The sequence below is a fragment of the Mobula birostris genome, chromosome 24, assembly GCF_030028105.1.
Source record: "Mobula birostris isolate sMobBir1 chromosome 24, sMobBir1.hap1, whole genome shotgun sequence".
NCBI lineage: Eukaryota > Metazoa > Chordata > Chondrichthyes > Myliobatiformes > Myliobatidae > Mobula > Mobula birostris.
Window position 1 is genome coordinate 58,261,402 of NC_092393.1, and position 13,931 is coordinate 58,275,332.

Below are 13,931 nucleotides of genomic sequence, written 5' to 3' on the forward strand. Positions count from 1 at the left end.
CTCAGTCTTCTATATTCCAAGGAATAAAGTCTCATCTTATTCAATCTCTATAAGTCCTGGCAACGTCCTTGTAAATATTCCCTGCACTCTTTTAGCCTTATTTACTTCTTTCCTGTAGATAGGTGACACAATACTCCAAATTAGGCCTCACCAAGGTCTTATACAACCTCAACATAACATTCCATCTCCTATACTCAATACTTTGATTTATGAAGGCTAATGTGGCAAAAGCTTTCTTTATGACCCTATCTACCTGTGACACCACTTTTAACGAACTTTGGGCCTGTATTCCCAGATCCCTTTGTCCTACAGCACTCCTCAACGCTCTACCATTTTGTAAGATCCACCCTGGTACTCTCTAATCCTCCGGTACCTCCCCTGTCATGAAGGTTGATTTAAATATCTCTGCTAGGGCCCTTGCAATTTCTGCACTTGCCTCCCACAGAGTCCGAGGGAACACCTTATCAGGACCTGGGGATTTATCCACCCTAATTTGCCGCAAGACAGCAAACACCTCTTCCTTGTAATCTGTATAGGATCCATGAAGCTAATGCTGCTTTCCGTCATTCTATAGACTCTGTGTCTGTCTCTGGAGTAAATGTAGATGCAAAAAATTCACTTAAGATATCCCCCATCTCTTTTGGCCCCACACATGGATTACCATTCTGGTCTTCCAGAGGATCAACTTCGTTCCTTGCAATTTTTTTGCTCTTAATATATCTGTAGAATCCCTTAGGATTCTCCTTCGTCTTGTCTGCTTGGGCAAACTCATGCCTTCTTTTATCCTTCCTGATTTCTTTCTTCAGTGTTCTCTTGCATTTCTTATATTCCATAAGCACCTTGTTTGTACCTACCTGCTATGCAGCACCATTTTTTCTTAACCATAGCTTCAATATCTCTTGAAAACCAAAGTTCCTTAAACCTGTTATCTTTACCTTTTATTCTCACAGGCACATACAAGCTTTGTACTCTCAAAATTTCACTATTGAGCACCTCCCACTTACCAAATACACCTTTGCCAGAAAACAGCCTGTCCCAATTCACACTTGCCAGGTCCTTTCTGATACCATCCAATTTAAAATCAATTTAGAAAATTTAGAATGTATAGCTTTTCATACATTCTATAGCATTTCTTAATTTCCCTGTAAATGCCTGCAAGAAAATGAAACTCAAGCTAGTACAGTGTATGGTGACATAGACATTTATAATAAATTTACTTTGACTTTGACATTTAGTTATACTGTTATTCCATGTTACTGATAATGCTCAAGGATGAGTTATGTTTACTGAAGGGATATTTGTAACTTTAGCTAGGACTAGATGACAATTCACCTGCAGTCCTTGACACACTAGACTCACCCTTTGTCTCTAACCATTATTTCAGGGTATGGGATATTGACTCAGTTGTACTGTTCCATCTTGCTCTTCAGAAAAATTTGTCAAGGTCAGATGGCAATTGTTGGAGAGTTATCCCAGCTTTCTCACAATGCAAGTGCACGACTTGCATTAAATTGGAACTAACTTTGTCACACATTGTACCGTGCAGCAGAAATCCAGATGAGCAAACTCCTACCATTGAATGAGCGCAGTGTACAGCTTTAGCCCAAGACTGTCACTCTGGGCTTCAGTGCATTCCAACATTAGTTGTGATCTTAACAAAATGATAGCCAGTGCAAAAGTTGTGTTGTATCGCCACATCTTTCCTTCCCCCCCCATCTCGCTGCTTTCCACAGGGATCACTCCCTATGCGACTCCCTTGTCCATTCATCCCCCCCATCCCTCCCCACCGATCTCATTCCTGGCACTTATCCTTGTAAGCGGAATAAGTGCTACACATGCCCTTACACTTCCTCCCTTACCACCATTCAGGGCCCCAGACAGTCCTTCCAGGTGAGGCGACAATTCACCTGTGAGTTGGCTGGGGTGATATACTGCGTCCGGTGCTCCCGATGTGGCCTTCGATATATTGGCGAGACCCGACGCAGACTGGGAGACCGCTTTGCTGAACACCTACGCTCTGTCCACCAGAGAAAGCAGGATCTCCCAGTGGCCACACATTTTAATTCCACATCCCATTCCCATTCTGACATGTCTATCCACGGCCTCCTCCACTGTAAAGATGAAACCACACTCAGGTTAGAGGAACAACACCTTATATTCCGTCTGGGTAGCCTCCAACCTAATGGAATGAACATTGACTTCTCTAACTTCCGCTAATGCCCCACCTCCCCCTCGTACCCCATCCGTTATTTATTTATATACACACATTCTTTTTCTCCCTTTGTCCCTCTCACTATACCCCTTGCCCATCCTCTGGGTTTTCCCCCTCCCCCTTTTCTTTCTCCCTAGGCCTCCCATCCCATGATCCTTTCATATCCCTTTTGCCAATCACCTGTCCAGCTCTTGGCTCCATCCCTCCCCCTTCCTGTCTTCTCCTATCATTTTGGATCTCTCCCTCCCCCCCCCCTTTCAAATCTCTTACTAGCTCTTCTTTCAGTTAGTCCTGACGAAGGGTCTCGGCCCGAAACATCGACTGTACCTCCTCCTAGAGATGCTGCCTGGCTTGCTGCGTTCACCAGCAATTTCGATGTGTGTTGCTTGAAATTCCAGCATCTGTGGATTTCCTCGTGTTTGTGCCACAAATATTCAGGAGCCAAACATTGCATGTCCTGGTTGACTGGAGTTCTGGCAGCAGGTCCTGAATAAAATGCCATTTGATGCAGGCGCTGGATGCTGGAGAATATAAAATGTGCAAGCTAGGAAAAACCTTGCAGGTGGAGGAAAACAGGTCAGTGGCACAGTCTTGATCACACCCAAGATCATCAAGAATGTACGGACAAGGGGAGACCCTCTGGTCCATCCCAAGTAGTTGCTATGCATTCTTCAGGACTGATCTGCTGAGTATTTGATCTCACTATTTGAATTTGAATACACGGCACATCAGTAGTAGAATTCTAAGAGCCAGCAGTACTTGCATTTAAAATGGATCAAAGCAGCATTGCCTTTCCCTGCAGAAAAGACATTTCAAAAGGAAATCAGACAGCCAGGCAAGGAAGGAATCTGGAGAAGTGGAAGTGTGCAGATTAATTTCTTATTAAGGACAGCAAGAACCAACTTCAAAGGTGCTGTCATGAATGAAGAGTCCCGTTTCAATGTTTACACTTTGCTTTTCATCGTCTATGAATTGCTCTTCACATTAGGCACTATTACAGCAAGGCCATTCTAGCTTCAGCTGAACTTGGATGACATCTTGACCTACTATTAAGCTGATTGCTCTTAATAGAGGGATAGGTGGCAATGGACGATGCCTCTCATATTGTATGATGTCACCACGGGGACTATTCAGTTTATGAAAAATAGGGGCAGCTGGTGACCAAAAGGAACCGCTAGATCTCTTACTTGGTAACATTTGGGGGAAAATATCATTCAACCCATTACATCTCATGAAGGTCCTGACCCATCCTCTATTACAAGGAATATGTAAAGTTGGGTGATGGGAATGCAGTGTTTTTGATACTGATATTGACTGAACTGTCCTTTCATTAAGCAGGCTGAGATCTAGGCTGACTGAAACTCAGTTCCTCATAAATTTACTATGCTAAGAAACAATAATTATCAGCCCCCATTGCTACCAGGAGCTGCCAAAGACAGAATTGCAAGATTGGTCTCCTTGTCCTTAACCTCGACACATCATTTAAAGATTAGCTTTACTTATCACAGGTACATCAAAACGTACATTAAAAATGCGTCATTTGTGTCAACGACCAACACAGTCCGAGGATGTGCTGGGGGCAGCCCACAAGTGTTACCGTGTTTCCAACGGCAACATAGCAAGCCACAACTCACTAACCTTAACCCATACGCCTTTGGAATGTTGAAGGAAACCGGAGTGTACAAAGGAAACCCATGTGGTCACAGGAAGAACATACAAACTCCTTACAGACAGGAGCGGGAATTGAACCCTGATCAGTGATCACTGGCACTGGAAAGCATTGTGCTAACCGCTACCCTGCTGTGCTGTCAGCTTAATGCACCAACCAGTTTCGCAAATGACTGGCCCTGAAAAGCCACATGCTGCAAACCTGGGAACGTGCCCTTCAATTCTAATATCACAGACTCTCCCGCTATAAGAAACATCTTCTCAACATCCACTCTGTCTGGGTCGTTCAATATTCAATAGGTTTCAAAGAGGTTCCCCCCACCCGCCATTCTTCTAAACTGTAGTAAGCGCATCTGTGCACCCAGTTTAGCTTTACATCTGTTTTAATTCCCACCAAAGAATCTTGTAGTTGGTTGGAGGTTAAATAATTTTATTATTGCATACCCCAGATAGTGCAGAGTATTTTGCATTAGAAAGTTATTACCAAGTGTGCTAAAGCATTCTGTAAGTTTTTTTTGGTATTCTAGTCACTGTTGTAAATGTCATATTTCTGGTGAGCTAATAGGATGGGTCAGAAAAAAAAGGTAGTTATCAAATCAGTTTTAAAGGAATTGAGGTGAATCTACCTGCTTTTGTGGCGCTTTCTTATTGGTGGTTGGCATTCAAAATGGACAAACAGAAAACTAACTGAATCAAGTCACTAATATTTTGTTGACAAATTTGGAACATAGAACACAACAGCACAGGCCCTTCGGCTCACAATGTTGTGCCAACCTTTTAACCTTAATTTAAAAAGAAACTCAAAGAATCCAAAAGAACATAATCATAGAGCATAGAAATCTACAGCACATTACTGGCACTTTGGCCCCCAGTATTGTACCGACCATGTAACCTACTCAAGCAACTATCGAGAATTACCCTACTGCATAGCACACTAATTTTCTAAGCTCCATGTACCTGTCTGGGAGTCTTTTAAAAGACCCTATTGTACCCACCTCTACCACTCAATTCCACGGTTGATGAATGCCTACACACCATACGCTTTCTTAACAACACTGTCCACCTGCGCAGCAATCTTTCAGTGTCCTATAGATACAGATCCCAAGATCCCTCTGATCCTCCACACTGCCAAGAGTCTTACCATTAATACTATATTCTGTCTTCAAATTTATCCTACCAAAATGAACCACTTCGCACTTATCTGGGTTGAACTCCATCTGCCACTTCTCAGCCTGGTTCTGCATCCTATCCATGTCCCGCTATAATCTCTAACAACCCTCCAGATTATCCACAACACCCCCAACTTTTGTGTCATCAGCAAACTTACTAACCCACCCTTCTACTTCTTCATCCAGGTCATTTATAAAAATCTTAAAGCAGAGGGGTCCCAGAACAGATCCATGCGGAACAGTACTAGTCACTGACCTCCATGCAGAATACGAACCATCTACAACCACCCTTTGCCTTCTGTTGGCAAACCAATTCAGGATCCACAGAGCAAGGTCTCCTTGGATCTCATGCCTCTTTACTTTCTGAATGAGCTTTGCATGGGGAACCTTATCAAATACTTTACTGAAATCCATATACAGGTTTCCCCCGCCATCTGAAGGTAGAGCGTTCCTATGAAATGGTTTGTAAGCCGGAATGTCGTAAAGCGAAGAAGCAATTACCATTTATTTATAAGGGGAAATTTTGTGAGCGTTCGCAGACCCAAAAAATAACCTACAGCATCATGCCAAATAACACATAAAACCTAAAATAACAGTAACATATAGTAAAAGCAGGAATGATATGATAAATACACAGCCTATATAAAGTAGAAATACTTTTCCACAATCATTGCCTGAACTGTTCTCCGTAGCGAAAATCTCACGCAAGCGTCGTCGGCAAAAACACGGCGCAAGCGCTCTCCAGTAACCTTTAAGTTATGAAGCTGCCAAATCATACCAAATAACATGTAAAAATACACAACCTATGTAAAGTAGAAATAATGTATGTACAGTGTAGTATCACTTACGGGAATTTGGAAGACATCAAGCACACTGGTGTTAGGCTGAGTCGTCACAGGTTGGGCTGGTGCAATGGCCCCCACTCTCCGGGTAGCGACCCGATACCGATCCACGAAGCAGGCAGGGGTACAGCGGTGGCCGGAATGCACCCAGCACATCTTTAAGAAAAAAGCCAAAATAAACATGCTAATTAATTAGGTGCCACTCAGCACGTAATTGTCGGCCCAGATCAGAGGCGATGGAATCAGCAATCGTCTCTGACCTGGGCCGACATTTACATGCCGGGGGGCACCTAATTAATTACCTTGTTTATTTCGGCTTTTTTCTTAAAGATGTGCTGTGTGCCTCCCGGCTACTGCTGCACTCTCGGCGAATCAGTACCTGTCTGCGGCCAGGGGGTTGGGGTGGTGGGACACTGGGGTGTCGTCTGTTTCCATCAGGGCAAGCAAGTCATCTTCTATGTCTGCCTGCCTCGATGTCGAAGGTCGAGGTTCATTGTCTGCTGTGGCTAATGTGGAAGTCTTGAAAAATGACAGTATGCTTGACTGCTGAGACTCGTGCATTTTTCTATCATACGGTTCTTTGTAAGGACTCAAACCATCTTGCAAATATGCCCTAAACCAACATACCCCTTCAAAATTAAAGTCGTACTTTATCATTACTCATTCGGTTTGGATTGTTATCCTTTCCTCTTCCAATTGCATCAGCTCTTCATCTATCAGCTCTTGGTCATGGGATGCCAAAACCTCTTCAACATCATCTTCGTCAACTTCCACAAGCCAAACTCACTTTGTCCTTACTTCGTTCACCACGATCAAAACGCTTAATTATGTCTAGTTTTAGGCTAAGCATAACACCATTACGAGCTCTTTTAGGCTTTCCGATACCTGATGACTCTTCTTGCTAACGGCTTGCTAAAGATCATTGCCAGAGGCTCAGCAATCTCCTCCCTCCCTTCCCACAGCAGCCTGGGGTATATCTCATTTGAACCCGGCAACTTATCTAACTTTTCAAAAGCTCCAGCGCATTCTCTTTCTTAATGCCTATATGCTCAAGCATTTCGGTCCGCTGTAAGTCATCCCCACAATTGCCAAGATCCTTTTCCCTGGTGAATTCTGAAGCAAAGTATTCAATAAGTACCTCCGCCTCCTCCTCCTCCAATTCCATGCACAGGTTTCCACTATTGCACCTGATTGGTCCTATACTAACACGGCTCATTCTCTTGCTCTTCACATACCTATAGAATGTCTTGGGGGTTTCCTTAATTCTGCTCACCAAGGCCTTCTCATGGCCCCTCTTGTTCTCCTAATTTCATTCTTAAGTTCCTTCCTAGCAACCTTATAATTTTCTCGAACTCTATCAGTACCTAGTTTCTTGAACGCTTTGTAAACTTTTTGTTTCTTCTGAATTAGATTTTCTACTTCCTTTCTACACCATGGCTCTTTTGCCCTACCATCCTTTCCCTGCCTCAATTGAACATACTTATGCAGAATGCCATTCAAATATTCCCTAAACATTTGCCACATTTCTGCCATCCATTTCCCTGAGAACATCTGCTCTCAAGTTCCTGCCTAATATAATAGCATCATATTTCTCCCTACTCTAATTGAATGTTTTCGCAAATTGTCTGCTCCTATCCCTCTCCAACACTATGGTAAAGGAGATAGAGTTGGAACACTACCTCCAAAATGCTCTCCCACCGAGAGATCTGACACCTGACCAGGTTCATTTCCCAATAGCAGATCAAGTACAGCTCTCGTCTAGTTGGCTTATCTACATATTGCATCAGGAAACCTTCCTGAACACACCTAACAAACTCCACCCCATCTAAACCCCTTGCACTCAGGAGATGCCAACCAATATTAGGAAAGTTAAAATCTCCCATCACAGCAACCCTATTATTATTGCATCATTCCAGAATCTGCCTCTCTATCTGCTCCGCAATGTCCCTGTTACTATCGGGGGGGGCCTATAAAAAACACCCAGTTGGGTTATTGCCCCCTTCCTGTTTCTGACTTCCACCCACACTGACTCAGTAGATTATCCCTCCATGACTTCCTCCTTTTCTGCAGCCTGAACATTATCCCTGATTAGCAATGCCATGCTCCCACCTCTTTTGCCTCCCTCCCTTTCCTTTTTGAAACATCTAAAGCCTGGTACACTCAGCAGCCATTCCTGCCCTTAGATATCCAAGCCTCTGAAATGGCCACAACGTGCTAGTTCTATGTATTGATCCCACGCTCTAAGTTCATCTGCCTTGTTTATGATACTCTTTACATTAAAATAGACACATCTCAAACCATCAGGCTGAGTACATCTTTGCTCTATCATCTGCCTATCCTTCTTCACAAACTCCCTACAAGCTGTCTCTACTTGTGCGCCAATCGCCCATCCTCTGCCTTTTCAGTTTGGTTCCCAGCCCTCTGCAAATCTACTTTAAATCCTCCCCAGTAGCATCAGCAAACCTTCCTGCCAGCATATTGGTCCCCCTCAGATTTAAGTGCAACCTGGCCTTTTTCTACGGGTCACACCTGCCCCAGAAGATTTAAGGTCTGAAACTTTAACTCTGTCTCTTTCCATGGATGCTGCTTGACCTGCTGAACATTTCCAACATTTTCATTTTCAATATTATTATTAAAGAAACACTGCACCCAACCTGTACACATGATGCCAAAAGCAATAAGGTAAATAGCTAGTTGGATGTTTTGGTCATTGATTAAAGGATTTGTTGGCTAACAAACCTAGAAAACCATCCAGCTCTTGTTCAAATAAAGCTATGGGATCATCAACAACCATCATAAACGATAATGGAACTTGGGTTCATTGCTAGTCTAAAGGGAAGGATTCTAAAGATGTTCCATGTGCAGTGTGAATCCAGCATGACACAAGGCATTTGAATAGATTTAATGGTGGTCTTATCTTGTTAAACTAAAGGTTCCTTTGAGTGGTATATTAAAACATTTGTACTGTTGTAGTGAAAAAGAAGATCAACTCGCACGGGTGACCGATTTGCAGAAGTTCCAAGCACAGAAGGCAGATGCAGCTGTAGAGGAATTCAAAAGACAAGTCGAGCTAAATTCTGAGAAGGTCTACTCTGAGATGAAACTGCAGGTGAGGTTTCTTCCATGGTTATAGTTGAGCTTCTGTGCCGGCCTATTTCCAACTTCTGTGAGTCTGCTCCATTAACCATCATTTTTTAAAATTCAATTGAGACAGAAATGCATATTAAATACTAGTTGTTTCAAATTATTACCGGGAGTTCAGTAAGTAGATACATCATGATATTTTCACACAGAGGGGTGGCAAACCTATTGGCCTTTGGAGATACAGTAGATAATACACAGAAATTCAAGAACCTCGAGATAATCATCTTTGATAAATGAATTTTTACTTCTGTTTAAGTAACCATCTTTTGGAATTATGGTTGATGTGCCTACAAGGGGTGCAGAGGAGCTTGATCAGATGTTGATTTGTAAGGAATTCAGACTCTGATAATCTGGCACCTTTGGGACTTCGGAGGTGCTGAATCAGCAGATTTTATTCTCTAGCAGATGCTACCCTGGTTAACAACAAAATATCCCACTACTTTGGGGCTTGTTTGCTGTTGTTTTTTTGTTGTTTGTTGAGTTCTGTGTTAACATGCTGAGCAATTTGGGCATGCTATGATGCCGCCAGAGTGTGCGGCGATACTTGCAAGCTGCCCCCACCACATCCTTAGGTTGTGTTGTTTGTTAATGCAAAGAATATATTTCACTGCGTGTTTCGAAGTACATGTGATAAATAATTAAATGAATCTGAATCTGAAAGTGGATATTTAGACCCTTGAGGCCCTGCACACGTAGGCACAATGTAAGTGGTGGAAGCACCTTACAAACTACTCATCTGCCTGCCCCAGCAACCACTATCTGCCCCATCTGTGAAAGTGTCCGCTTTTCCTACATTAATCTCATTAGTCACCTGAGAACTCACAAATCCAGGAGTTAGTTATTTTCAGCTTTGTATCTCCCTAAGAAGAAGATGATGTTGCTGTAACCACAGTTTTGATAGCATCATTGATGAATTGATTTACAAGAAAGGAAAAATAGGATCTCTGCTTCAGCTAGCCTTCAAACCTGGCATGAAAGTCAGTCTGATCTTGTGATTTGCTTGTATTCCTCCCACGTGTGATCTTCTGCTGACAATGTGTTTATCTCTGCTCTTAAAGAAGAAAGTGACTGAAATCTCTTGACACTGTGACTCTGTACAAAAAGTGGTGGATACAGACCAGCCGATCGCAGGAAAAGCCCACCCCACTATTGAGCATATCTACAAGGAGCATATCCACATGAAAACAACATCCACCATCAAGGACCCCCACCATGTAGGTCATGTTCTCTTCTTGCTACCGTCATTAGGAAGGAGGTACAGGAGCCTTAGGTCCCACACTACCAGAGTCAGGAACAGTTATTACCCCTCAGCCATCAGATTTTTGAACCAGCATGGATAACATCACTCATGTCAACACTGAACTGATACCACAATCTATGGATTCACTTTCCAGGACTCTACAACTCATGTTTTCAGTATTATTTATTTATTTAGTTAGTTAGTTAGTTAGTTTTATCTTTGTGTTTGCAGTCTTTTACACAATGGTTGTTTAGCAGTCTTTGTTTGTGATGCAGTTTTTAGTTTTTTTTCTTTGCTTTGTTGTGAATGCCTGCAGAAAAATTAAACTCGGGGTAGTATACAGGGACATACACATATTTGGATAATAAATTTACTTTGAATGTTGTAGAAATTTTAACTGTAACAGAGTGACGATGTTTAAGGCCAGATACAATCCTACTGTTAACATGGTACTCAACTTTGACAGTTTGAAAATGTCTCAAAATATCAGTGGAAAACTTTAGATCATGCACCACATGTTCATCTTAAAGTTGTGGTCACTGCATCGTCTTAATGGAAAATATTGAAAGGCTCCAATTGTTCCGCAAGTCTATTTTTTTACATTTATTGGCGGATATTCACCTCACAATACAATAGAGAGAGACAGTGTTAGGTTTTTCATCAAGTTCCAGTTCATTGAACTTTCTGAATCATCAATATTTCTACGTTTTTTCCATTTTGAAAGAAAAAATTAACAATGTTTTAGATGAATTTTGCAGCATTTTGAGATTTCAAGTCCTTGCATACTTGAAGTTCACAATGGATGATGCAATCCATTGAATAATTCCGCAGATGTGTTTTAAGGGTGCAGTAGGACCTACAATTTAACCCATCACTGCACATGCTCCATCCACTGCAGCACCTAAAGCTTTATGCCATGATACAGTGACATATTTGGTTAAGTGGGATCTTGGTGTCAACAACATGGGTTTTTTTTTTGCTTCTAGCACTATTAAGTCAGTAATTTGTTTTTCACAGTTTTATCTATGAAAACATAGTGAGCAAACATTGGCAGTTGTGGTTTATCATCTCTGTCTGTAGATTTAGCAAGGCCAAAGCTGAATTATAGCAATTTCTTCAAATCGTTCTGCAGCTTGCAACATCATCACTGATCTGTGAGATATGCACAAAATTGGAATTTGCTGTATTAGTCACAGACATTTTTTGGGTGATTTGAGTTTAAATTGCAAACACTTCTGCAATATATTATCTCTAGCAGAATAAGAACATACAGCACAAGCAGTCATGGAATACTTGCACCTGGAAGTACACCATTCAGGCTCTAAGAAAGGGCAATCTAGCTAGGCCCCCATACTCTCCTAACACTCCCTACAAGTTCTTTCCTTCCACAAGCTTATTCACTTCCCTTATGAACTCTACAATTAATTTTGTCTCCAATATTACCCAACAGTACCCTTCAGGTTTTAATCACTTATCATGTAAGGCAAATTTTCCTTGTGTCACTTTTCATTCTTTTGCAAGTTTCAATATTTTTCTCTATTCCCTGGGTTCTTGAACTCTCTAATAATAAGAAATGTTTATTTCTACCTGTACTCTTCTCAATTTTGAACGATCTCAGCTAATTCAGACCCAAAGTTCAAAGTAAGTTTATTATCAAAGTATGTATACCATATACAGTCTTGAGATTCACCTTCTTGCAGGCAGCCACAAAACAAAGAAACTAATAGAGTCCATGAAAAACCACACACAACAAAGACCAACAAACACTCAGTGTGCAAAAAGGAACAAATGGTGCAAATAATTTTAAAAAAGTAAAGAAATTACTGCAGAGTCCCTGAAAGTGAGTGCCCAAAAGCTGCAGAGTCAGCTCAGGAGTCCAATGGAGCAATTGGTCCCGAACCTGGCGGCGTGGGACCCAAGACTCCTGCATCTCCAACCCTATGGTAGTAGCAAGGAGAGAGGGAGACAGATCAAACGCAGACAGATGGGACGAGCTCAGGTGGGGGAACTTGGCTGGCACCGAGAAGTGGGCAAAACACTGGTTCATTTTCCGTTCTCAGGCTTCGATGCTTTAATTGGTGCGGTGTATTAAGGCTGAACATCAGTTAGCTTTCAAATTCAGGTTCAGTTTATGGTCATTCAACCATATACATATTTACCGCCAAATGAAACAATGTTCCTCCGGACTAAGATTCACAACACAGTGTGTATAACTTACACATACAACACATAAAATAATATTACCACAAATAAATTAACACATAATAAGATGCATTATGACACAAGTTAGAAAATAAATAGTATAATGCTACTGGTGTTTCAGAAGTAATGAGACCTGGGGGGTGGTGGTCAAAGAGCTTGTTGGACGGGTGACTGGGATCATTGAATTCTGCTCATGAGGTCAATGCTTTAACCTGGCTCATCGTTTTAATCGGCACGGGGTAGTGGAACTAAACACCGGTTTGGTTACTGTTCTCAGGCCTCAACACTTTAATCTGGCCTGAAGTCCACTCAGCACTGGCCAACTCGATGATGGCTGGAGCTGCATTCTTGTGAATCAGGTTCACCAAATCTATCAGGAGATCATAAAATAGCTAGTTCATTTAGACGGTTCAAAGTTTCAAAGGTTCATTTGTTATCAAAGTATACAACTCTGAAATTCTTCTTCTCAGGTATCCACAAAACCAAGAAAGAACAGTAGGCATATCGATTCCCAAATCCTCCTCCTCCACATGCAACAAAACGAGGAAGATCGGGTGAAACACAGAACTAAGAAAAACCATAAGACTGAAAAAGTTAACAGTCCAAGTCCACATCCAAAACGCAAAAAACCTGGGCAACATTCCCTCTCTCTGTAACAGAGCAATCTCACCAGCGATAAAAAGACAATTTACTCTCTTGGTAGCAGAGCAATCTCACCAGCAATAAAAAAGCCGTCTCACCTCTCTGTAGCAGAGCGATCTCACCAGTGATAAAAAGACAGTCTCCCCTCTCCATAGTCCTGCTTGGTGGTGCAATAATATCAGTGCTGGACTCCAGAGCAAAAGATCCCGAGTTCAAATCCAGGTCGGGTTGAGCGTTGAGCTGGCAACTCGGCCTCATAAAAACAAAGAATAGCTTGCTACGGAAACACCATCATGACAGTGCCCCGATAACTCACTGCGGATTTAAGGGCTATTCTTCTTCTTCTTCCTCTCCATAGCTGAGCAATCTCACCAATGATAAAATGACTGTCCCCTCTCTGGCAATAGAGGTACATTTCTTAAAGGGAAATTCCAGGCTGTGGATCGCAATGATTGTAGTTCAGAAGTATATAAGACTGTAAGATAAAGAAGCAGAATTGGGCCATTTCTCCCATTGAGTCTGCTGTGCTATTTCATCATGCCTGATTCATTATTCCTATCAACCCCAATCTCCTGCCTCCCCATCCCCAACCTGTATCCCTTCATGCCCTTTCCAATCAAGAATCTATCAATCTCCACTGTAAATATACTTAAAGACTTGTCCTCCACAGCTGCTCATAACAACAAATTTCACAGATTCAGCACTCTCTGGCTAGAGAAATTACTCCTCATCTTTGTTCTAAAAGGGCACCCCTCCATCTTGAGGCTGTGTCCTCTGGTCTTAAGCACTCCCACCATAAGAAACATCCTTTC

At 42.1% G+C, this 13,931-nt stretch overlaps 1 protein-coding gene across 6 annotated transcripts in view; it reads left to right on the plus strand.

Moving 5' to 3' along the window:
* Positions 1–13,931, plus strand: part of cep112 (centrosomal protein 112) — a 546,977-nt gene that overhangs the window by 286,828 nt on the left and 246,218 nt on the right. For all 6 annotated transcript variants that reach the window (XM_072242065.1, XM_072242069.1, XM_072242070.1 and 3 more), the window contains one exon: positions 8,865–9,000. In XM_072242065.1, coding sequence (XP_072098166.1) covers positions 8,865–9,000 — 136 coding nt within the window. The remainder of the gene's footprint in view (positions 1–8,864; positions 9,001–13,931) is intronic.